The sequence below is a fragment of the Neolamprologus brichardi genome, chromosome 6 (genome assembly GCF_056152115.1).
Source record: "Neolamprologus brichardi isolate AB-2024 chromosome 6, ASM5615211v1, whole genome shotgun sequence".
In the NCBI taxonomy this organism is placed as follows: Eukaryota; Metazoa; Chordata; class Actinopteri; order Cichliformes; family Cichlidae; genus Neolamprologus; species Neolamprologus brichardi.
The window spans coordinates 20,210,660-20,236,310 of record NC_142109.1 but is presented as its reverse complement, the minus strand read 5'-3'; the positions used below and the strand labels follow the sequence as shown (position 1 = coordinate 20,236,310).

The 25,651-nt window shown below is 41.1% G+C and overlaps 1 protein-coding gene across 2 annotated transcripts; it reads left to right on the top strand.

The window, feature by feature from the left end:
* Positions 1-5,602: 5,602 nt before the first annotated feature.
* kitb (KIT proto-oncogene, receptor tyrosine kinase b) lies at positions 5,603-24,907 on the top strand. Of its 2 annotated transcripts, none has more exons than XM_006787332.2 (21): positions 5,603-5,794; positions 8,523-8,798; positions 8,879-9,163; positions 10,873-11,012; positions 12,137-12,305; positions 12,500-12,689; positions 12,783-12,898; positions 13,175-13,289; positions 14,147-14,334; positions 14,786-14,892; positions 15,594-15,720; positions 15,819-15,923; positions 16,842-16,952; positions 17,555-17,693; positions 17,788-17,852; positions 17,994-18,085; positions 19,929-20,051; positions 20,440-20,551; positions 20,766-20,865; positions 21,598-21,703; positions 21,864-24,907. In XM_006787332.2, exons 1-21 carry the CDS (start codon positions 5,740-5,742, stop codon positions 22,005-22,007), a joined length of 2,865 nt encoding a protein of 954 aa, XP_006787395.1. In that variant the 5' UTR covers positions 5,603-5,739; the 3' UTR covers positions 22,008-24,907. The 2 variants fall into 2 exon arrangements, with proteins under 2 accessions (XP_006787395.1, XP_035762096.1); XM_035906203.1 differs by having other exon boundaries at positions 21,847-21,957.
* The last annotated feature ends 744 nt before the right edge of the window (positions 24,908-25,651 follow it).

The following is a 25,651-nucleotide window of genomic DNA, read 5'->3' as shown; positions in this document are numbered from 1 at the left end:
GAAATAACCGTATTTTTATGAGGAAGTTATTTTCTGTTATTTTACGGTAGTATTTTGGCGCCCCAGCTGCCGGAATATTACTGTTTTTTTAAGATGTTTTTTGTAACAGTGTAGCTGAATATGTTTCCAAACCAACTTCATTCTAAGCCAAAGACTAGAAAATATGGTGAAGCATATCTGCCCTTTGGTTTCACCTGCACAAGTGCCAAGGTAGGTCTCACCTGCATAATTGCTTTTTCCTGCGTCAGGAGCACACGCTGGGCTCTTGATTTTTAGTTCACAAACACTTGTTGTAATGACTAACTACTCCTGACATTTTGGAGATGTTAGGTCTTTATACAGTAAAGTTACAGTGGGATTCATATAACATCAGGCTGTTCCTGCCACAATTTGTTCCCCCAGTTCAAATCACAGACTAACAGTATCCTACAGTTGTTTATGTTTTTGAACCCATTTTGCACAGAGAGGCAAGACTAAGAAGTCTATGCTGCAGTTCTAGTGATTGTTCCAGTATTTATTTGAAAGATATTTGGCACTAATTGTTGTTTAAAATGTTGTCATTATCTATCTTTGAGACAGAGTACGGTTGTCCACCAGTGCACTGTGCACTGATGGAATGATACAGAACTTTGCTACTCAAACTTAGCAGTCAAAGTGCTTTTTACTACAAGCCACATTCATTAGTGCTTTCTAACAAACAGAGCATAAAGTTGCACTGCAATGGATGCATTGTGGGCACTTTGGAGTTCACTATCTTGTCCAAGGCCAAGGAGGAACCAGGGATCAAACCACCAATTTTCTGATTGGTAGATGCCTACCTCTATCTCCTGAACCACAGCACCACAATGCATACAGCAAGATTGCTTTGATTTTAGTCACTATATAATGAACAAATGCACAGACTAAAAATTCAAACATTAATTAAATTGGGAGTGACTGACTTTGTATATAGCCCAGACCAATACACAACCTCTCCTATTTTTCCACACACACAACAGATATGGCTATGATATCAATTGCATTCAAGGATTTAAGGGTTGTACTGCTGTGCAGAGATGCTCTCTGACAGCTGCACACACCAAGGACAAGTGGTTCTTCACATTACCCCAGCAGCATGTTTTCTGTCTCAGTGAGTACAAAGGGTCCACGAGTGTTTCAGTGCACATTTCTTTAGGCAGCCACTTAACTACAAGGGCACCCACTGAGCATGCTTCCTCCAAGCTGTAGCCATGTGAACTAGAAAGCAGTAAAATAAAAACGAGTATAATCCTGGCCTTGTGCTACTCTTTGCTTGGAGAACTCATGTGTAATTTTAGTGCAGTGGCTGTGCAGACAAATATATGGTGACCATAAAATTCAGGGTAAACAAACATCCTCGTGAACATCCTCTGACGACAAAACTTATTTAGATGGACAAAGTTTAACAAAGGCTTAATTCACCACCAAAATACTTTTTTAAAAACATGATGCTACCTATTCAAAGTTATAGTGTTTACTCAATGTCATAACCAAGGAAAATCATCTAAACTGTAAAATACATCAGTATATCCAATCAGTTATATGAAAATAAATCTAAGACAGTGTTTTCTTCTTAAAAGTGTTTTTTAAATACTTATAAATGTGTCTTTTTGATTATTTTTTTACTTAGCTTTTTGTCTGATCTGTTCAGTGGTCATAATTGATATACAAAACACCACAATTGAACCATGGATGGACACTTAACAACCACACAGAGGAGGTAAAAACAAAATGGACACAGATATCAGGTTTATAATGCCCAGTCAGCAGACAGAGAACAGTGTTGGATTGCATTGGAAAAAAAGATTATACTGAGCTTTTAGTCCATCATCAGAAGGAGAAATGATGAGGTATTCTTTGGGCTTAAATGTCTGCGTGTGTGTGTGTGTGTGTGTGTGTGTGTGTGTGTGTGTGTGTGTGTGTGTGTGTGTGTGTGTGTGTGTGTGTGTGTGTGTGCCTGTTTGCCTGTTTGTGCCAACAGGCAAAGGTGTACATAGACACCTGCCTGAGTGCGTGAAGATAGCTCCATTTGTAGGTGATTGAGTTTGGGCGAAGGTGTATGTTTGTGTGTCTATTTGTATGTGTGTGTGTGCCATGTTTACATATCTTTGTGGGGACCAAAAATTGGAAGTTTACTATACTTGTGGGGACCAGCAGCCCTTATGGGGACAAAATGCCCATCCCCATGAGTTTGAAGGCATTTTTGAGACTCAAAATGTGGTTTTAGTGTCAGGGTTACAATTAGTTTACGGTTAAGTTTAAGCACATTCATTTTTGATGGTTAAGGTTAGGATAAGCAGCTGGGGAAATTATTACATCAGCTAGATGTCCCCACAAGAATATGAAAATACAACTGTGTGTGTGTGTGTTCCCGTCTAGCTATCTTTGTGAGGACCGAAATCTGCATTCTACAATACTTGTGAGAACCAGCAGTCACTTGTGAGGACACACAACCCGGTCCTCACAAATTTGAAGGCGTTTTGAAAGGCATTTTTGAGGCTCAAAATGTGGTTTTAGTGTCAGGGTTACAATTAGGTTATGGTTAGGTTTAGGGTAAGGGTTAGGGTTAGGCATTCATTTTTAATGATTAGGGTAAGGGGCTAGGGAAAGCATTATGTCAGTGAAGGTCCTCACAAAGATAGCTGAACGTGTGTGTGTGTGTGTGTGTGTGTGTGTGTGTGTGTGTGTGTGTGAGAGAGAGAGAGAGAGAGAGAGAGAGAGAGAGAAGAGAGAGAGAGCGAGAGAGAGGCAGGGGGAAAGGTGAAAGAGAAAGAAGGAGGAGAGAGAAGAATGTATCACGTAATCTAATCTAAGTGGCTATTTTTCTTGTATAAAACCTGGGCTGCCCTCAATGAGACCGCTGTCCTCATCTGTCTAAAAGCAGTGAGTGAGTCATGCTGTAGGGCTATACACACTCACAACACACACACACATACACGCCAAGTCACAGTGAGTCAGCCCAGATCTGCTATAGATGCTCACCTCAATAATGAATAATGAAATAGGGAAAGGCATATAAACTGCTCAAATAACATGTGAACACAGTGGATAGTAGACATATGGATGATCCTGATGGACGCACACAGTGACATCTTCACAGAGCACATGAGCAGCTGGACTATGGGCAGGTGAACAGGTGGATTGTACACCGGCACCTTGAGGTTTGTGTTTGTCCACAGGTGGAGAACATTCAACCGAAGGTCGTCACTGCCAGCTGGATGGAGTCGTCTCGAAAACAAAGGTTTTGTCAGCATTTCAGGGGATTTCAGTTTCCAGTTTCTAGTCAATGAATCAAAAGTTCCAGCCGACAGTTGGATAGCTTAGCTTCTAACAGAGCCTAGAATTAGCAGGACTATAGATATAGATAACCAAATGCATCCATTTCCGACTGCTGCTGGTCTACTGCCCATTCCCATTCTCCCACTCCATCCCCACTCCCCACAGGCTGCAGGTCTCAGACTGATCATTCATCGTCCCAGATTTGAACTACCCCCTAACCCCATCTGACACAACAAATGTATGACTGCTGCTGGTCTTCTGCTCTGGCCCTTCTTCATACATGTCAGGAAAGGCTGCGCAACCAAATGGATTTGCCCTGTAGTGATTTTTCTGCCTTAATGATATTCAACTGATACCACCATCACTAGTCGCATTTTCCAGAAACATATAGCACAAACAGATAAATCATTTCTTTAAAAAGTCTATAAAAAGCAATGTTATGCCTCTGTTCCAGTTTGTTTAGCCTCATCCCGCCATCATGTTCTATAAAAGGCACAAATAGCTGCAGGGAGATGCAGTGAGGTTAGAGATAATCATGTGTATAAGAATTTAACACAAACAATCCCAGTGTCTTCTCAAATATTATTCTTGAGCACCAGGAAACACGCACACGTACAGAAAAAAACATAACATTCAATAATTTCCCTTGTGGGATCAATAAAGTATCTATCTATTGATTTAAGAGGCACGTGAAACCAACACATAACCACACACACTTAAACACGCAGAGCTAGCCGAAAGGCATAAAACAAATTAAACACCTATTTATGGTCTCTCAGCCACCAGGAGGCCCTAAAAACAAATTAGAAGTGCAAATTTCTTTTCAGCATTCCCTGCTAAATGTTTTGTGATACCATTGAATAAAATGAGCCTCGTTTAGCCTTTTAGGCTTTGTTCTAGCAAAAAACTCACATTTATTTCTGATGAGCTTAGATACAATTAATGTCCAGATGTGAGAGTATAAAAGGAGCAAGATTTCCAGGACTTTCACTGTTTTAGATGATGCTTTGGGGGTTTAGGGGGTTTGTGTTTACACATTGTTTTTTAAAATGAAACTCAAGACCACACGATTCCAGGAAAAGCTCAAATCCCCCCCCCCCCCCCCCCCCCAAAAAAAAACAACAACAACAACAACAACAACAAAAAAAAAAACACAGAGAACAAACTGTTCTGGTGGAAGCAATAAAACTCAAAAATTGTGCTTGAAAGTGGGGGAAAAGACAAAGATAGGCAGCAAAACTACAAAAGGCGCACAGAGAAAGTAAGAGAGGAAGCGACTAGAAGCAAGGCTTAACGGGGAGTAAAAACAGGAGCAGAAACTGCACCAAAATCCAAACCCACGACCATAACTTGAACATCTGTCAGTAAGACTTCTTCTGCACAAGAAATGCACATTTTAAGGTGCATCGTGCAAATCTCAGATTATAAAATAACGAAGTCAATGCACTTGATGATGTCTACAAACCTAAAGAGATTTTCTAAGAATAAGGTCACATTTTATAAATCTGTGTTAGAATAGTCAGGAGACCACACGAGCCTTCAAGCAATTCATGCTTGCTGTAATCATTCCTGCTGTTCTCGAGCATTAAAAGATCAGTTCCTATTTCTAATGATGTTGGTGGTAAACAGCGTGTATAATTACAGCGCCCATTAACTCAGACCTGTGTCTGTGTTCCTACTGGCATCTAAAGATCTAATGTGGAAAAGTGACCATGTCAACCTCCATCATATTCTGGTTAAAAACGTTTGCCTGACCTTGCACATTGCCAAATTAAGAGCGTTTATTGGCTCTTTCTGGGCTATAGAGTTGATTAAATCTGGGAAAAGTGAAACCGCCATAATGCTGATTAGAGTTGGGAAATGTGACACTATGAAGTGCATCACAAACTGAAAGAGCTCCTGCGGGGAAACTCCTGCCAAGCGAGAGCTGTCATCACAACAGGACACGCTGGCCCAGTCGAAGTGTGAGGACAGGCTGCCGCCATAATAATACTTTATTACAATGTCTGTAATATAAAAAAAGAATCATGTTACTTAACAGAACAGTTGATCCTCTGTATCCCTGCGCCACCAGGACTTTTATTGATGGAAAATTTACTTATTCTTCCAAACGACTGAGTGAAGATGATTTTTATGTTTTTTTTTCCAGTAATAACAGACTCATCACCTTGGCCAGACTCCAACCAATGCGGGACAGAAAGGAGTGGCAATGATCCAGAGCAGGAGGGAGGGAGAGAGGCGCTGCACTGTGTCTTTAAGCTCCGATGAAATCCATCAGGGGGAGCCAGGCTGCTGGATCGTTGTGTCCGTGCGCTCATTACGTTGGAGGAACCTGTGCCGCGTTATCACGCTGGACGAGGTCTCGTTGTTTTAGACACAGGATGGTTTTGTCTGCGCTTGAAACGCATGGAGTAGAGTGAAAGACTTGAAAATCACCCGACAATGAGGTTCCGCTGGGCTCTTTGTGCCTCGTATTTTATTTTGCTGCCACTAACCGGTAAGAAAACCACTTGCGATGTTATTTCAGCGCGGCGTGTGGATATCGTTTTTTCTCAGTGTTGACTTTATTGCTTTGTTGTGTTTTTTTTTTCTCCCAACTCTTTGAGTAGGTAGTTTCAGATATGCTTACGTTTTATTGCTGTTATAGTGGTGGAATTTCTATGACGGCATCCTTAATGCTTTTCACCCTATGGTAATCATTCAAATTATTTATTTCTGTACTTTTTTCGTGCATTATTTTAGAGTCAGTGTTTCTTCGGGTCTTATTCCGTCTCCCACCTGTGCGACATGTGCTGCTGTCACCATTAAAGAATCTTTTTCTTTGACTTTACTTTAGAGTATAGACGTAAACAGCCGAGGAAAAACAGCGTGTATCTTTGCGCATGTTTAGCGCAACCTCCTCTCCGTTTACTGTTTTTCCGGACTGTTTCAAGTCAGTCATTAACTGCTAAAGGTAAATGTAAAGCTCTTGCCAACCCGCCAGCTTAAGTCTACAAATCATTTGTGTGCATAACTGTTTAGTGGTGCGCTGGAAATACCTTTGGCGGGCAACAAGTGTGCGTGTGTGTTTGTGTGTCCCTGTGTGTGCCTGAGTGTGTTGTTGGAAGAGAATTAATTATTTATTCTACCCAAACGAAGAGGATAAGGTTGAGCATCCTACCAGAACAGCAAAAGAAACAAAGAAGAAGAAAGAGAAGAAGAAGAAGGGGAAAAAAAAGATACGCATCTTCTACCACAAAGCACCCGCAGCATCTTGACATCTAACAGCTCTGGATGTTAGGATCAAGGCTTTGTGTTTAGTCACATAACTGCCTCGGGTTTTGTTTTGTTTTTTGTTTTTTTAATACTGAAACCGTTCGCTTGTTCAAATAGTTCAAATCACTGGTTGCCAAACTCATATTCTGAGAGATGCAGCATTAAAAACATGCCCTCACACCCTGCGCAAACACAGATGTGGATATTTTGGAAGGGAGGGGGGGGGGATTCACATCCTTCTCCTTTTTGCTTTCTGAGCTCTGCTTGAGCCTGGAGGCACAACAGTCACATGAAAATCCTGTTTTTGAAATGGCTCTTATCATGTGCAAATCTAAGGGGGGAGGAGAGAAAGAAAGTGGGGGGAAGACTGGTGGAGCTTAAACTAAAATGTCAGCTGGGTTTACTCATCTTAAGGGAATAGGTTTAGGGACCTTGATGCATGATTACTCAGCGGCTGTATAACTCATAATTATTGATTCTCCAATTGAGCTGTCGTGGTTAGCTAGCACTCTCTCTTCAGGGAGTCTCTGTCAATCATGCCATCCTGTTTAACCACCACACTGGGCACTCTGATCTTAAACGATCAATCAACAGAAAAATAACAGCAATTATTTTGATATTTTCAGTCCTAGTGAAGCCAGGATACTGTGCTGCTTTCTTACAGCATTTCAGCTATGAGGAATTGTTTGCTTTTTAGTCTCATGTGGTAGTATTTTTAGATCTCTGGAGTGGCAGTCTGCTAACACAACAAACAGAAAATGCTGTTTTTTGTTACAACATGTACTTCAGGATTTTCACAATTTTCTGACCCTTTAGAAACCAAGCTACGAATGGAATAATCAGGAAAAAAAAAAATCTACATCAGCTTTAATCTGTACACCTGTTCACCTGCTTGTTAATGCAGATACCTAATTAAGTAATCACTTGGCAGCAGCTCACTGCATTTTGGCGTGTAGCAGCGATTGAGACAATCTACTTAATTTAAAACAGAGTATGAGAATGGGGAAGGACAGCGGTGTAAGTGATTTGGACCTGGCGTGGTTGTTGGTGCCAGACGGTCTGGTCTGAGTGTTTCAGAAACTGCTGATCTACTGGAATTTTCTCTGCGAATGCCTTGTTGAGGCCAGAGGTCAGATGAGAATGGCCAGACTGCTTTGAGCTAAGGGAACAGTAAGTCACATAACTGTTTGTTAGAACTCTTGTATGCAGAAGATCATCTCCGATTGCATAAGATATTAAACCTTGAAGCAGAGGGACTACAGCAGAAGACCATGCCGGGTGCCATTGCTGTCAGCTAAGAACAGGAAACTGTGGCTACAATCCACAGGCTAATTAAACTTGACATTAGAAGATTGGTAAAATGTTGTTGGGTCCGATCAGTATACATTTCTGCAGCAAAATTCAGATTTCAGGATCAGAATTTTACATAAAACAGCATGAATGCATACATCCATCCCGCCTTGTATTCATAGTTATGACAGCAGTGCACCCGTCTTCTAATTGCTGCTCCTATAAAGCTAAAGCAATCTCAAACTGTTCACTGTACTTAAATGGCCTTCATAGTCACCAGATAGCAATCCAGTAGAGCACCTTTGGGATTTGGTGGAACAGCAAATTTATACCATGCATGTGTAGCTGACAAATCTGTGATGCTATCATTTCAACATGGACCAGAATCTCTGTGGAACTCTTCCAGCGCCTTGCTGAATCTGTACCAAAAGCAATGAAAGCAGTTTTAATTGGGGCTATATGTTGAAAAAATGTTTCGATTAAGAACAACATCTCCGCTATGTCTTCACTGGGGTTTTTTTTTTTCAGAGGTTGTATTTAATTACATAATGTATATTAATCCACCTGAAAGCAGCAGCATTTCTTTCCCTTCTGGTGTGGATTTTTATCCAAGCTGAACCCATTCAAAATTAGCTACAGGTCCACCATCCATCATCCTTAATGTTCTTCTTCTCTACCAGTGTGGTCAGAGCCACTCATCTCCCCCGGTGGGCCTCACATCGTAGTTCCCAAGAAGGGGAAGCTAGAGCTGCGCTGCTATGACAATTCCACAACGTCTGGCGCCCCGCCCAGGTTAAGGTGGTACAGGGACAAGTCTCGCAAGCTGGATGGAGAGGTGCAGGAGGGCAACGTGGCTTTCGTCAGGCTATCAGCCGCCCAGCTTAACCACATGGGTCGCTATATATGTGTGAATAACATCACACTGGAACAGAGCTCTATCTACGTATACGTGAAAGGTAACGGGGGATGGGGGGACATTTGGATGTTTGTCTTCACAACATTAATCCAAATCTTTACCTGTCTGTCATTTCCCTAGACCCCTACAATGCTTTCCTGCACATCATGATAAACATCAAACTGGTGCGAGAAGGCGATAGCTGCACCATTCCCTGCCTTGTTACTGACCCTGAGGTCACCCACCTGGGTTTGGAGACCTGTGATGGACGACCTCTGCCCTCTGGTATGAGATATAAGAGTGACCTTCAGGAAGGCATCACCATCAACAACATTCAGAAGGAATACGATGGCTGCTACGTATGTGTGGGACTTCTTCACGGAGTCAAAGTGATGTCAAGTAAATACAATCTGGAAGTACGACTCGGTAAGTAAAAGTCAAAAAGCGATATGTATTATTCGTGTTTCCTGAAATTACCATTCATGTTAATGAGAGATTAGTCACTTTTGAGTAATTAATTACTGGTGATATATCCCCTTCAGTGTGCATATATAGAAAATATAAGGTCTTGTTACAGAACAGAGCAGGGCATCAGTGACAACAGGCAGGAGCCTAATTAAGTCAGACACAGCTTGAACAAGAGGACTGAGGAAGGAAGTGGGATTCAAAGCAGCTGGAAGATGTCCAGCAGCTTCCTGATGTATGGAAGAGTATCAGCTGAGCCATCAGCTGATGTGGGCTGGCACTCAGATGTTGTTGTTATCACCTAATCTATCCGGATTGTGAACGGAGCTTGACTTTTGCAGCGTGACTAAATGAACACCATGTTTAAGTCGTTTCATGGGTGTTAATGAAGCTAAATGTGGAGAAAGAAAACAATGGGTTTACTGCCACATTCATATTTCTCTTCATGCCTGAAATACAAAAACATCCATCTACGAGCAGCTGCTGAGAGCACAGAAGCATCTTTAGAGGAACTGTTTGAATTAGGAAAAGGGAAAACTGCAAAGTCACTAGCAGGCGATGGTGAAGTGGAAAAACGTCCATACTTTACCCGTAATTAGTAATTGGAAGTTAAAACCACAGCATTTGCTTTCACTGATGCCTCTAAAAGCATAATGGCATGTCATTAGTTCTGCAGGAATTTGGTTTGATGCAAACTGAAGGATTTTAATTTATGAAATTCATAGCTGCCTAGACTTTGGCAGATATTGACATTTTGCTCAATATCACCAATAAGCGAAATTGTAGCATCGTAAAAAGCCAAAGCATGAACAGATGCAATAAGCATTCATCCTATGGGAAATCCATCCAGTCTTGGTTAAGACTGGAACATGATAGCGGACCAACACTGGCAAATGCAGAGCAGCTAGCATGGCTAATAATAGACAGTCCAAAAGCCTTCTGTTCACTTTCTTTTTTAGCCACAAAGAGATATTACATTTTTACAAGCTACGTGCATCTTAATAAAATAAAATCGATCATAGATATAATTTAAGTTTGTGCTTCTGTCCTCTGCATTACATCAGCACTCTTTATGCGGACCAGCTGAGGGGCAGTAAGGCATGGTGTCCTTTTGAATGATGGGAAGAGGGAGAAAGAGAGAAGTACGTTGAGGAAGGGAGGAGCCGAGGGATTTGATTCCCCCAGTGAACAAAGCTCTGTAAGGCTGTGTTTGGGTTAAATAGAATTAGGCCAGCACAAACACAGCAACCGAAGCGGCGTCTGCAGGCATTTAATGCTGGAAATTAATCGTCCTGCCTACATGGGGACAAGTGTCTGCATTTGGACATGCTGCTCACGTCAGTATAAAGCTGCACAGTACAAACCGCAATAGGGTATTTTATTATGGCGTTTAAATAAGCAATTTACTTATCTTTATTACATTTGAGCACAAAACCACCACATTTTTTGTTTCAGGTCAGATGAAAAGCCGCCGTTTGGGATTCATGATTTCAGATCATACCAGTCCAGAGTTATTGCAGTGCAGCAGAATGATTTCAGGCTCACATATATCGTGCCGTTAGAAGTGTCTGTGTGACAATGCACAGGTGAAAAAATGATATAATGCGTGTTTAGATGAACTCACAAATACAGCAGTTTGATACAGTTGCTTTTTGAATCCCTTGATTTAGTGCCAGAGTTACGCCCAGTGATCACGCTGTCCCAGAAAGACAAAGTCATCTTGAGGACAGGAGAGCAGTTCGAGCTTACCTGCAGCTCCTCCAATGTCAACGCAGACGTCATTCTCAAGTGGGACTTCCCGTCAACAGCGGTGAGAATGATTCAGGGATTTATTTGCAGTTCTTTGTCAGGGATGTTTGGCTGCCTACTTGTCAAACAGTTTGCAACGTCCTTTAGAAATGATTTCATTTTGCACAAAGCTAACGTGGAGAAAAGTGAGCTCATATCCCAAGTAATGCTTTAGAGACTTTTCATTCAAGAAACATGTTTCCAAAAGATTTGTGATGCTGCTTAACATGTAAACAAAAAGCAGAACTATATTTTCTATGAAGAATTATACCCAATATTTTAATATAAGTTTGAAAAAAAGACAAAAAAAGGAGAGAAATTTGTAAAAGTTTTGGAAACAGGTCGTAACTTCGCCTACTTTCAAGGTGCACGGTGAAGAGCAAACATGTGAAGAGGCTGATGGTCCCGCAACATTTGAAGCATGAAGAGCAACTTTCTGGTTCTGCCAGCACATTTCAGCAGCCTGTTCCCGTCATCACTGACAAAGGGTATAGGCTGAAGTAACAAAGTTGTTCTTCATACTGCAAGTGTTGCTGGAGGTTTGACCTTTGACGTGCAGAGGAGTGTCCAGAGGGGGGGCTGGGGTGGCAGCTTGTGAATAGCAAATAGTTACATTGTGCTTTTTATTCATATTTGACACAAATTCCACACTTATGGTTGTTACTTACAATTTGTTAGTTACCAGTATAGACATTTTATATACTAGTACGTGCCACTGCTACAGTATTGTTTGATCTGTGATTTTAACCCATTGTTAGGTGGTTGCTAGGCAACATGATGGCATCATGATGTGCTAAATGCAAAATTGAGCCTTTGTGGATATAAATGAGATGCAACTGTCATTAAATTAAAATGATACTATTATTTGAAGTGTTGCAGGTGCATAAATGTTACAAATAGGTCATTTTAACTCCTTGGTAGGTGATGTCATAACATCTGATCTAGATAAGAAACTTAAGAAGGCTAAGACGTCACTGTGTACTGAGCTTAGTCGCTCAACTTTTGATCATAGGGAGGAGGTGCTGACAGCCAGACTTTGTGTGTTACAGTAAGACTACAGTTGCTGGATTATGTAGAAAACAACAGATCTGTGTCATGTTACACCTGTAAAGCATGCCTCTTTGCCTCCTCTTTGACACTTTGCAGCATCCTTTTGAAACACAAACCTCACACATCCTGTCCGGGGGTTTGGGTTACGAGCGTTCAACCTCACTCTTGATCCCAGCTGTTAACCAGTCAGACTCAGGGACTTACCGTTGCCATGCTCACAACGAAAGAGGCCGCAGTGACGAAGCGATGGAGCTCAAAGTTTACGGTAAGAATTGGGGGCTTTGTATTTATACTCAAAAATATATTTTCAATCGTTTAAAGTTGCCCCAGTAATGTTATAGTTATTTCTGAGACCACACATACCTGGGTGTGTGCAGAATAAGAGGTCTACATAGAGGTGTCATGTTATCAACCTTTTGTTCATAAAACATATTAAACTTACACATTTCTGCTCTTCAGATCAGGGGTTCATTAAAATGTTAGTAAGTCAAAGTCCAGTCCAGGAAGAGGTTAAAGAGGGAGAGAGCCTGAGCCTAAAAGTTGAATTCGATGCCTATCCTGCACCAAGCTTCATGTCCTGGTCTTACAATGGGAAGATTCTCCACAACACCACAGAGCACGTCATCACTCTCCACCGAAACAAATACAGGTACAGTTAGTTAAAAGTGAGTACTTCAAGTAACCAGTACGCTAGTATGTCACTGTGGGTTAAAGGATTTTACAAATACACTTGTTCTATCAGATACAGCAGCAAGCTGAGACTAGTGAGGGTTCTTGGCTCCGAGGGCGGGATCTACAACTTCTCAGCCAGTCACAAAGACGCATCTGTCGATCACTCGTTTCATGTGTATGTCAACAGTAAGTAGCTCTCACATTTGTTCCTTTGGGTTGTATATTTAGAACACAGTTAGTAGCTGAAAGCTGAAATAACAATCTGTACAGAAGAGTAGCTAGATAAATCAGAGTTTTACAAACTTTTTGCCGTCATTGATTTTAGTTAAAGGAAACCTCATTTTGATCAGCTGGTACTTTTCTGTAGTAATACCACAGGTAGCCAGTATACTGGGAGTCAACAGGAGATGCTTTGTACATGTGCTGTATGCTTCATATACGACTTTCTTTTTTCTCCATAAGGTAAGCCTGTCATTACAGCTCAGGAAGGGCCTGTTGATGGACAAGTGCGGTGCATTGCTGCAGGATACCCCGTCCCTAAGATCAGCTGGTACTTCTGTGAGCTGCCGCGCACAAGGTATCCCGAAAACACAGCTTATATTAAGATCTTACAGAAGAGGATTAGGCCCAATGACATTAAAATCATAATTCTGAAAAAATGATCATGAAACAGGAAATCAGTTTGCCTTTGAAATTTGATTTATTAGTAACATATTATTAAGTAAATATCTAACCAAGCCTTCAAGTACATTATGCTTTATTAAGCACTAAAACTTTATGCCTTTTAATAAATGTTTTAAAGCTTTTCCTATCCTAACAAACCATATACACACTATATTTCACATATTTCCGTTCTCAGGTTAGCGACTAAGATACAAATAGTGATTTGGCCCCACTGACGAGAAGCAGCTGTATTAAAGGTCCACATGAAGATATGTATATGTAAAAAAAAAAAAGAAAAAGAAAACCACAACAATTGGCTACAAATATAAATGGCTAGGTTTTAGGATCATATGAACAGAAAGGGTCATTTTATTCTATTAGAACAGAAGTAATGGAGACGATTGCTAGAAGGAGCTGCAGAAACAGCACCAGGTTTCCACTGGGTGATCTACATCAGCGACACCACCTCTGATGTGTTTGTTGGCTGCTTCATCTGTAACTCAGATGCAGAACTGTGCTCTAGTTTCCCAGCTATTAGACTTAAAATTGCTTTAATTTTTCCATCTTTTTAAATTTGTTTTAGACAATTTAGCAATTGATGGAAAAGCTTTTAACGCACTTACAGTAAGGAGCTGTAAGTTTAGCATGTCTTATTTTTCCTACCTCTCCTACTGGAGTGGATCCAAAGGCACTGAATCAATAAATTGATTTGTAAAGGCTGAAACCTGCTCTTGCACGGAGTGATCGTAAGCAACCTTAATGTCTCAACAGGTGCTCACAATTGCCCAATGCCACCCAGTGGGAGACCTCAGAGGTCACTGTCCTTTCAGAGTCAACCTTTGGTAGGAGTCAAGTGGAAAGCCGACTGAATGTCAGCAAAGAGTTCACTCAGTACCACACCCTGGAGTGTGTCGCTTCTACAGAGGAGGCAGAGGCCTACACCCTGTTCTCCATCAGTGGTAAGACACTGTGCGGACCACAAATAGAGCTGCAAGGAGAGTAACACAGGTGAAGTGTCAGTGTCTGCGTGGTGGGGATTTGTCTTATATAGCGCGCCACAAATTTGTTGTGCAAGAATTCAAACAGACACACACAACCCATTGACCCTTTGTCTGCACAGGCCAGGTGTGTGGTTACTGGGTACAGATTGAATGAGATTAGTGTATGCTGACTATGCAAGCTGGGATTATATGGCGCAGACTCACTAATCCTTGTCACACAAACAAACACCACTGCTGCAGCTGTCTGTTTTAACGGTAGAGGATGTCACTCCATATGTGTGTGTGTGTGTGTGTGTGTGTGTGTGTGTGTGTGTGTGTGTGTGTGTGTGTGTGTGTGTGTGTGTGTGTGTGTGTACCAACACTTGCCTACTTCAATGCTCACTCTGGGTTTGTTGGTGTTCATTCTCAGAGCGTGTGGTCCCCCATAAACTCTTCACGCCTCTTCTAACCGGCATGGTGGCTACTGGGGTCTTACTCAGCCTCGTGTTAGTGGTGCTGCTTTATAAGTACTTGCAGGTAAAGAAAAAGGAAATAAACTGTGCATGCCTTATGATTATTGTGATTTTAAGCCCGGGTTTAAGTAGGGTCACAGATTTGACGTAAATCACAAAACTCTTTGGCCATCAGCCCCTTTCAAACCCATGAATCAGTTTCAAAGCTTATAAACATCAATCTCAAATCAGGATCATCAAGCAGCATTGACATACACTTTGCATCCCAGGAAAGTAAATGGCTTCGGAGGTTTCTGGCAAAGGGCCCATTCTCATTTACTAATGACTCATGCCTCCATCGTGTTTAGAGTACGTTAAAGTTAGAAGCATCTTTCTTTCGTTCTGCATTTGGCAGTGATGTTTTGCACGCAAGAGTGACGGTAAGTTCTTTTAATTAACATGAATGTGTCCTAATGAATTTCAGTTGAATCAGTCAACCATTTAAAGTGCAGACATGCTGTAGTTAAAGGATTTTTGACACTGCGATCACGCCTCCAGCCATTAATTTGCCCCCCTGAGCATGCTGCGCTTATTGCTCTCAGATGAGTCAGACTCCTTGAGAAGTAGCTCACGCATCTGCAGTGGGATCGTCAGGGGGAAAGTCTAGACTCGGGCTGACAACTAAAGTGCATCTTTGTAAAAGAATATGAGCTATACAGTCGAACACAACAAACAAGCTGAAGCTGATCTGACGTCACTTTTTCTCTCCCCTCCAAACTTTAACAGAAACCAAAGTTCCAGATTCAGTGGAAGGTCATCGAGACTATCCATGGAAACAATCATATATATATTGACCCCACCCAGCTGCCATATGACTCCAAATGGGAGTTCCCCAGGCAGAAACTGCGCTTTGGTAGGACAGTATGTGTAAGAGTGCAAATGTACAGCGACTGTTATCATTTTTAGAGCACGAATGAAATGTTAAAGTTTGTTTTTTGTGTTTATTTGAAGGTAAGACCCTGGGCTCTGGGGCGTTTGGAAAGGTAGTGAGGGCCACGGCATACGGATTGTGTTCTGCAGACGCTGTGACAACCGTCGCTGTTAAGATGCTGAAACGTAAGTCTATATTTTCCCCATCACTGTCTCTGTGTTGTAACAATATTATATAAAGTGGTACAAAGTACTCAGTACTGTACTTAAAGAGTGAAAACACCAAAATTCAAAGAAGTGTTTGACTGCAATCCCATGTTTAAAATTGAATGAAAAATGATGAAAAATAAATCTAACCTGGAAGTGACAGAAATTGCAGTTCCTTAAGTGGCTCCGAAAGCAAGTCAGTGCACACAGACTCTGTGTTACTGAATACAGTGGGGCTTTTTGTTTTTTATTTTTAATAACTCATTTTGATACTTGCAAGAAGTAAAGTTAGTTATATGGAAGCTGCCTGCTTGTCCTAACCTTTGCTAATTAAAATCAGTAAACTAGATCTCTCATTTTTGGTCTTTTGGAGCATTTTAAAGGAATTACATGACAAATATTACAGCTTGCTGTTTGGTACAGCTTGTATAAGAAGACTGTGGCTCTGTTTTTACTCCACACTAATTAGGAGGCATGTGTGTCCGAGCTACTCACCCCTACAGTCTATGGGTCCTGCTTGCTGACAGAGCTTGCTTGGGTTAGCTGATAACTTAGCACTCCAACCAATTGTCCAAATATTCTGACTTGAAAAAAACAAACACTCAAACAATAACAACAACATAAACAAGTTTCAGAGTAGAGATGAATACGAAGTTGTTTTTACAATTCTTTTAATCCCCCACATTTATGTTAGATTGGAAAACACTGGGCTGAAAACCAAATAGCTGTTACACCGCCACTAGTGTCACTACTGGTACTGTTTCTTCTGTATTTCTGATTGCCATTAGGCTTTTAAATATGAGAATACGCCAGTCACAAAGGAATACTTTCACTTTACGGCCTTTGATTTCGTGCTTATACGTCTTCCACTTTAATGTTGTGATGATGTCATCTCAGCCAACGCTCACTCCACGGAGAAGGAGGCGCTGATGTCTGAGCTGAAGGTTCTCATTTACCTTGGAAACCACGTTAACATCGTTAACCTGCTGGGAGCCTGCACCGTCAGAGGTGAGAGGAGTCACTACAAGCACATTTAGTTCACTCAGAATCAGATTTGCATGCGAGATATTTTTGGATTGGTTTTGTCGTATTGGGCACCTTTGTCGGGGACACATAAACCTTACGCATCTGCACTCTTGTTTTAATGTTGTCTGTCATGATTTATGATTATGAATATTGTCTGGGAGACACATTTGCCATATCCTCATGTGGTGACTCACTGCTGTACTCGGCCATTATCAGTCACTGAACAGCCCGCATCTGCCTTCGATATGAAGACGTGATTCATTTTACCTTGCCACAAATCTGCTGTGTGTGTGTTCAATATTATTTAGCTGTCTAGACCTCAGTATTGATTATAATTTAGTTTGGGGTTTTTTTCCACAGATGTATGCATAAGCACTTGTTGTGAGAGAAACGGGGAATAGTGACATTGTTTCCTCTGTTTAAGCATGATCAACTTTTAAACACCCTTGTTGTCAAGCCTCATCACTGTGTCAGAACTGCCTGCCGTTTCTTCTCATTTTCATTGTGCTGTCATGGTTTAAAAATCAGTGACTGATGGTTGTTGTCTTTGTATTGTTTTGGTTTTTGTCCCTGTATTCTGCCAGGACCAATTTTGGTAATCACAGAGTACTGTTGCTATGGGGACCTCCTCAACTTCCTCAGAAGGAAAAGAGAGTCCTTCCTAAACTCCAGAGCTGGGGATGGTTACTACCACAATGTCTCGAACCCAACAGAGTCCACAAGGTGCGTATGTGCAGGAATGCTTCATGGCGATGACAGCTGAAAGTGGCTAGTTTGTCTACTTACGTGTGTGTATCTGTGTGTATTTCTTTGGCAGTGAGGCTACTGGTGCAGGATATATGCCCATGCGTCCCTCTGAGAAAGAAAGGTCCTCTGAGTCAGGTACAACGTCGCTCTCTCTTTACATTTCTAATTACAATACACTGCATAACCAATAGCATGCCTCCACAAAGGATGAAAATTCCCTACAAATGAATCAAAACTGGAATTCTCGCATATAACTGAAGTGCATTGTGTGCCCAGATGACATAGATGAGCTGTCCTTGGATGCTGAAGATCTCCTCAGCTTTTCCTACCAGGTGGCCAAAGGAATGGAGTACATTACTTCCAGGAATGTAAGGCTTTTACAGACTGTTAATAAACAGTATATAGACTCGTCATGGGAGAGATTTAAAAGTGCTGTTCCTAGTTCATAAATCATGGCATGGCTCAGGGCCAATATTCGTGCAGAACTTTTTCTTTCAGCTAATGGCATCTTTATAGTAGGAAACCACGGCATTGCTGCATTTCAAACGTATACTGCACACAAGCAGATTAAACGATTAGGCGTCTCTATTTAATGCTGTCAATTCAGCAATGAAAAAAATGCCAAATGTAATGATGAAGTTACAGAGAATTTGTTCAGTTATCACATAACTGTGCATCTTCCCCCAGGCTGTGTGGAGCATTTTAGCCATTAAGGCACTGTTTTGTTTTATGCCATATTTAGATTCAAAGCACAAAGTCAACTAGGCGTATAAATCAAGTCGAGATAATGTCATATATCTGGATTACATCTCAGAACCAGTGTTGTCTTTGCAAACTTCTGTATTTGCTGACACACCCATACAACCATAAAACACTCAAGCTGCAAGCTGCACAATCCAAACACTGATGTTTTGCACACTGCATTAGTGCTTGCTGATTTACAGCATTTCTCACAGCGACTTTCAAACAATCAGGTAGAAGCAGAACTCTTACATGCGCTACCTTGTCAATGCTAGTTACCAAAAACAGGGAAGTGCACTTGGTAGTTGTAGGACTACACAAACGTAGACGGAGCAGAAATTAAATCCTACAAGAGTGATCCGGTGGACAGGAACATGACTCCAAATGATGACATGATCTGGAATTAAATGAATTAAAGTTTGAAGAAGCTCCACCTGAGTTACAAACTGTCAGCCTTAGACCGCTTCAATTGCTCAGACTGTACTTTTATTTATTTCTTTAATTTATGCATAGTTTATTGGCTTATTTCTACTAATTTATCCATTTGGATTGCATTCCCTACCATATTTTGTCATGATTTCATGGCTTCTGTGCCCAGGTTCTCTGAACAGTTAAAAGAAAATATGACATGAATTACTACTACTATTATTATGATTTTCAGCCTTGTCCATTGCGCATACAGATTTCTCCACATTCTTTGGAATTGAAGACCATTACTCTGAAATTGTTCCACAGTTTGCACATTCATTTTTTTGCCGATTGGTGAACCTCTCCCCATCTTTACTTCATGTTACCGATCTGTTGCCATTCGAAATGAGCTAGATTTTTCTTAAATGCATTTTCTTTGTTTAAATGTTTGATGTTTTTCCTATATTGTGTTGTCATTCAAATATGGACTCAAGAGATTTGCAAATGCATGCATTCTCTTTTTACATCGCAGCCCAGCTTTTTTAAAATTATGATCGTAATAACACAATTCCCCTTTTGTTGTGTAAAGAAACTGTACTCAAACACAGCTTTAACGGTGTCTTTCGCCACAGCTGAATTGTTTCTCACAGACACAAACTGGTGGCAGGCCAACAGAGAACCCAAGCTGGTGACACTTTCTCTTTGTAACATAAAGATGAAAAAAAGTGTTTTACTTCCCTCTACGATGCAATCTTAAAACCGTTTTATTAACCAGTTAAACTCTTAAATAAGACAAAAATAACTGTTTAGAATGATCCTGTAAAACGTGGCACCCGTTTACCCACACATGCTTTCTTGAATTTTGTTTGGTCATATTGAGTCATTGTTTCTCCTTCTTCTACTTCTTCTTTTGTAAACACGTCAGTTCGCCTTTTGTGTTTGCCACAAGCTTTACCGGCCTCGCCTCCTTTGTAAGCGTGCCCTGTCATTCACTGCAGAAACCGGTTGCTGTGTCAATGCTCATCGCTGTGTTTGTTTCTGCTGCCGCATTTGTGTGCGCAGTGCATCCACAGGGATCTTGCAGCTAGAAACATTCTGCTGACTCACGGCAGGGTGGCGAAGATCTGCGACTTTGGCTTGGCACGAGACATCACCACCGATGCCAGCTATGTGCTCCGTGGAAACGTGAGTCTGTCTTTCCGTCTGTCAGTCTTTCGCTCCCTCCTCCTTTGTTCTTTGTTCCCGCTCCGTCTCCGCAAATCAAGACAGGAAAACTCCCACGCTCGCTTCTCGTAACTGAGTCTGAACTGCTCTATGAAACAATACATGTAGAATTTTTGTGAAGAAAGTTGGACAGCAAGTTAAAAAGGAAAAGATGAAAAGTTTGCAGTTACATTGGCCAAACAAAAAGAAGGTTCTGTTCATTTTGTACACAAAGGCATTATTTATTGAATTGTATTTTATAAAACTTTCATATAACTTTTTTCACACTGAAAATTTAGATTCTTTTTGATGGGCTATATTATATTCTTATAAATGAGGACACGAGTTCATGGCTCTCTCCCTCCTTCAGGCTCGTCTGCCGGTCAAGTGGATGTCACCTGAGAGTATTTTTGACTGCGTCTACACGATTGAGAGTGACGTGTGGTCCTACGGCATCCTGCTCTGGGAAATATTCTCCCTCGGTAACATTTCCATTTTATGCTTTACTTTCCTTTTACTGTTTCAAATTATCATTGTCATCCATTTGACTGGGGGCTTTAGTACAGGCTTATTAATGCTCACAAGCAGCAACATAGCTTAGGGCACGCACGCAAAGTGGTATTGATTGAGAAGCCAACAGTACCGTGCAAATCAATATTTTTTTCCTTTAAAAATGATGTAAAGTTGTTGTTGCAGGTAACAGCCCGTACCCTGGGATGCAGGTGGGATCTGCATTTTATAGGATGATTCAGGAAGGCCACAGGATGAGCAGGCCTGAGTATGCCCCCACTGAGATGTAAGTTGTGTGAATGAGTCTGTTTAATATACTGCCATCACAAAGGTTGCAGGAAGTTGTGTTTTGTTTTTTTTACTATCAGGCGATAAACAGATTATTTTTTTCAATTAATAAAAAATGTGTTTTAGGCCTTGGTCAAGCACTTACTTCATCCAAACCTTTTTCTTTGATGATATAATCAGGGCCGAACCAACAACACCAACATGGTAGAAGCTAAAAGCAGAGAACCGTTTTATTCAAAACAAATTATCACTCTGTTTTGAGGTGATCAATTAATAATTCTTTGTTTTTATTTATAACCTGGACTTCTTTTATTATACTTTTACATGATCAGTTATTTAAATAAATTATTTGGATCTAATTTATGTTGTTTTCCATCAGTGGGTACTTGAACTAAATCAGCAGCAGTTAAGGTGTAAAAGCCAAATATGTTAAATTTCCTCCTTCTTGGATGGTTTGGGGACTAAAAAAAATAATTAAAAAATAAATAACAATAATAATAATTTTTATATATTTTATAGACCACCTGAATATTTGTTCAATGCTGCCTTATATCCATGACTAAAGTAATTTTATACAACGTGGCTGATGTAATATGAGCTGTTACAGGCTATGAGCCTGTCAGCCTGTAGTTTAGATGTATAATTATTAGCTAGATTGTTTTTGTGTTCTGCTGGCTGTTTCTCTGTATCCCAGACATATAAACTAATGCCAGTGTGACCTGCGGTGTAGGTATGACATGATGCTGTCCTGCTGGAACCACGATCCTCTGAAAAGGCCTTCCTTCAAAAAGCTGGTGGAGAAAACCGAGCTGCTGCTGTCAGAAAATACCAAGAATGTGAGTGCAAGAACCACTCTTAGTCTTACGTTTGTAATCTGTCTTTTTTTTGTTTTTCACTCATTTCCCTACATTTTGTCTCCAAAGCACAAAAATTATGTTATATGTCTTTTTTTTTCTTTCTTTCTTTCGTAAAACACAAGTCTGTGTTACTCCTCAGGTGTACCTGACCCTGAGTAATGCTTCAGGTCCTCCAGAGCAGCAGAGGGCGCCGTCACGGAGACTGAGCTCAGTCTGCAGCACAACAGCCCCCAACCAACCTTTACTGCAGAACACAGCTGACGTCTTCCTGGACTATGTCTGATACACCAATTGGACACATACATAAATCCCCACCTTCCTGACCTTCCTCACCTCATACCACACAAACTACACTCCACTCTACTACAACTAACAGCTGATCATTTTAAACAAACTCTCAAATGCTGGCCTTCCTGCATCTTCCATACACACACACTCACACATACAGAAACACACACACATATAGATATTGTACATATTGAGGGCTGCACTTGGCTCTCAGCCTCTATCTACTCTTGCCCTTGCAATATTGATCTCCATGGTAGGTATTTCAGGTGCACGTCTAAATAAAGCAGACCTCAGCACTAACCGGCCATCAGATACATCACCCATCAGCAGTGGGAAGAGTCTTGGCTCACATTCAGCCTTAGATTACATCTTAAGATGCTTTGGGGAAAACAAAAGGCTGCCAGTACATGTACATACCTGCACAGGGGAGATGATAGTGAACTGATAAATAAATAAACAGAGTTGATGCTGTGACTAGAGGACCTCTTTGTATCAGACTTGTCTGCCATTTCATAGAAATATTTTTGACATTTTGGGACTTTCTTGTTGAGAGATAGATGAGAAGAATTATACCATCCTCGTGTCGCTGCATGCAAATGAGGAAGTAAAGCTTAAAAACTGTAGTTTCTAGTTTAGGAGACACAATACACAGGTAATCAGCTTGTCTGGCTTGGTCCAATGGTAACAAAATCTGCACACCAGCATTTCTAAAGCTTGGACACTTGTGCAGTTGCTAAACATTGAGTAAAAGATGTGTAAGATAGTAGAATAGACCCTGAGCTGCATGCCTGTGGTAGTTTTGCCTTTTTAGAGTGTACAGCTTTGAGTTGTGCTTACGTAACTGTCACCATGCTGCTGTTGTAGGTGTTGAATGGTGTGGTTCATAGAAATTATCAGTCTGTGCAGTCTTTAACTCGTCTCCATGTGTTCTTTATGGCTGTCTATCAGTATTTACCAGTGAAAGCCGTTAAAACCGATCAGTTGAACTACAAGTTTGTCTTAAAGACGTTAAGGCCTATAAGAATTTGGCCCAAGAAACAAGGCATCTAACCAGATACTTGCTTTGGATGGCATCACTTTGGCCTTCATTATTAATGTGAAGATCTAAGATAGATATTTTAACACAGACATTGAAGAAATGTTTTGGAGTGCCTTCTCTAATCTGCACAAGATTGTCAAAGTTAGGAGACCCTGCCTTAGAGGGATGCTGAGAAACTAGTCCACACATTTGCTAATTCTAGTCAGGACTGATATATATATATAATTGCAATATATGCCTAAAGAAAGCATCCACTTGATCAGAATTCCTGGAGGAAGGAACTTAAAACAAGATCCTACTATGTGTTTGGTTGGCTGACGCCATCTCTGCCATTAAGATTAGACTAAAATGATAGAGCTTATATTAAAGGCTACCATTAGAAGTGCCTTCTCATTCTCTGTGACTCCAATGCTATGTGAGCAAAGATGATGGCACTGCAGCGCTCATTAGAAGTTGCCATGGTAGTTAATGAAGTCTCAGTAATGGATTTTTGCACATTAGAGGCACCAGATTGTACAGAAGCTATTCGGTGGCTTCTAGCTGGTATTCAGTGGTGACTTGGGGCAGATCCTTCTTATGAGACATGGTAGCTGCACTGTGATGGCGCTTGAAGAGCTTAATCTTGTGGAGGGATGTTGGGATTGAAGAAGATTTTTGACAAATTCCTGCTGGACTTCGGCGAGGGAAAGATTCTTGTATTTCTAGAGGAGGTTGATTCTGCTGTTGAACTCACTGGGGAGAGATGAGGTCATTCAGAGCAACACTGCCAACCCAGAGTGGCTCGGTGCCTGAAGAACTCTGACAAAGATCCCTCCAGGAGTTTTTGCTGCTTGTACGTGAGCATCATTTGTATCCTTCCTGAAGTTCCTACATACCCTCTGCCTATCCGGAAATACCTCTGCATTACAGAGTAATGTATGAATCATATGATTTAGAAACCAGGACACTGCCATGGTTTAAGGTATTCCATCAATCACATGCTGCCCCATCCGCTGGCTACACATGTGCCGAGCCCGTCTGACCCATTTCCTTTCCTTCTTTCACAAAACCAAGAATAGGTCTCAGGGTTCTTCCATGGTTGATTGTGCATCACTGACATCATGAAATCGCTCGTGGTGGCGTTGGAGGGTTGAAATGGAGAACATGTCATGAAAAGGGAGTAAAGGAGAAGCGTGAGGAGCACACTGCCCTGTGTCGCTGCTGTGTTTAGGAGGCATAGCTTTTCAATCCAGACATCTTGTTTAAAAAGTTCTGCCTATGAGGGCAGACTGGATGTTGGAAAGGTTAATTGTTCTTATGTCACTCGGCAAAAATATTTTCCCAAAATGTCAAATCCTAAAACCTTAAAACTTGTTTTCAGCAGGCCTTTAAATGAACATGTTTCTCTAAGGTAGTACAAAGTGTCTTTGAAGAGGAAACAAAAAGAAGAAGAGAAGCCATAGCAGAGTGGCATGCAAGCGATAATTCCTAATGAAAAAGATAAAGCCATAAAAGTTACATAAACACGAATTTCCACCTGTGCGTTGTAGCTTTGAAAACTGTGACTTATAAACAACAATTGCTGTATGTTTTTATGGATAACTTTAGTCTCTTTAGCAAAGCCAGTGTGGCCAAGGATTTAGGACTGATTGTGTGCTTTTTACTGTATGTCAAACCTGTATGCAATGTAAATATCTTAGAGATGTGCCTTTAGACTTTTTTTTTTTTAAGTGAATGCATTTGTTTGTGACAGTTATTGGTGAGAGAGCAGAAAAATGTTTCTGCACTCTGGCTTTCGGGTTCTTGCAGTTTTGATACAGTTGGTTGACTTGTAATAATAAAGAATGTACCTGTGATGGTCAAACTAACTGCAATAAGTCTTTTATTGTTTTCTGTGAAACAACATGGAGTCGTAAAAGAAACTCTTGGGGGGGAAATGTTGCCTCAGGTTGCCAACATGGTCCAACCATCATGTGTCGCATGATGCTTCTTGATGAAAGGTTGGCACCCCTGTTCCATGGAAGACATGCATGCCTGTATGCATTTTAATGGCAGTAATTACTGTAGGAGTAATAGCACTTTTCAGTCAAACTTCTAATGTGAACCTCAGATGGGCACTAGGATTGCCAGCCAGATACACTATGTTGTCAAAAGTATTCACTCACCCATACTGACTTCAGGTGTTTCAGTCACTTGCATGGCCACAAGTGTAAAAAATGAAGCACCTAGGCATACAGACAGCTTCTACAAACATTTGTGAATGAATGGGTCACCTCAGGAGCTCAGTGAATTCCAGCAATTGTTGAAATTTCCTCACTACTAAATATTCCAGCTGTTAGTAGTGTTATAGGAAAGTGGAAGCGATCGGGAACGAGACCAACTCAGCTATGAAGTGGTAGATCGCATAAAATCACAGTATAGCACGGCGCCACTGAACTCTAAACAAGAGGAGACGTGTTCTCTGGGGGATTCACGCTTCTCCATCTAGTAATCTGATGACCAAGTCTGGGCTTGGAAGTTGCCAGGAGAATGGTACTTGTCTCAGTGCAATTTGCCAATTGTTAGGTTTGGTGGAGGGGGGGTTATGATGTAGGAATGGGGGGTTTTGGAGGAGAAGGGGG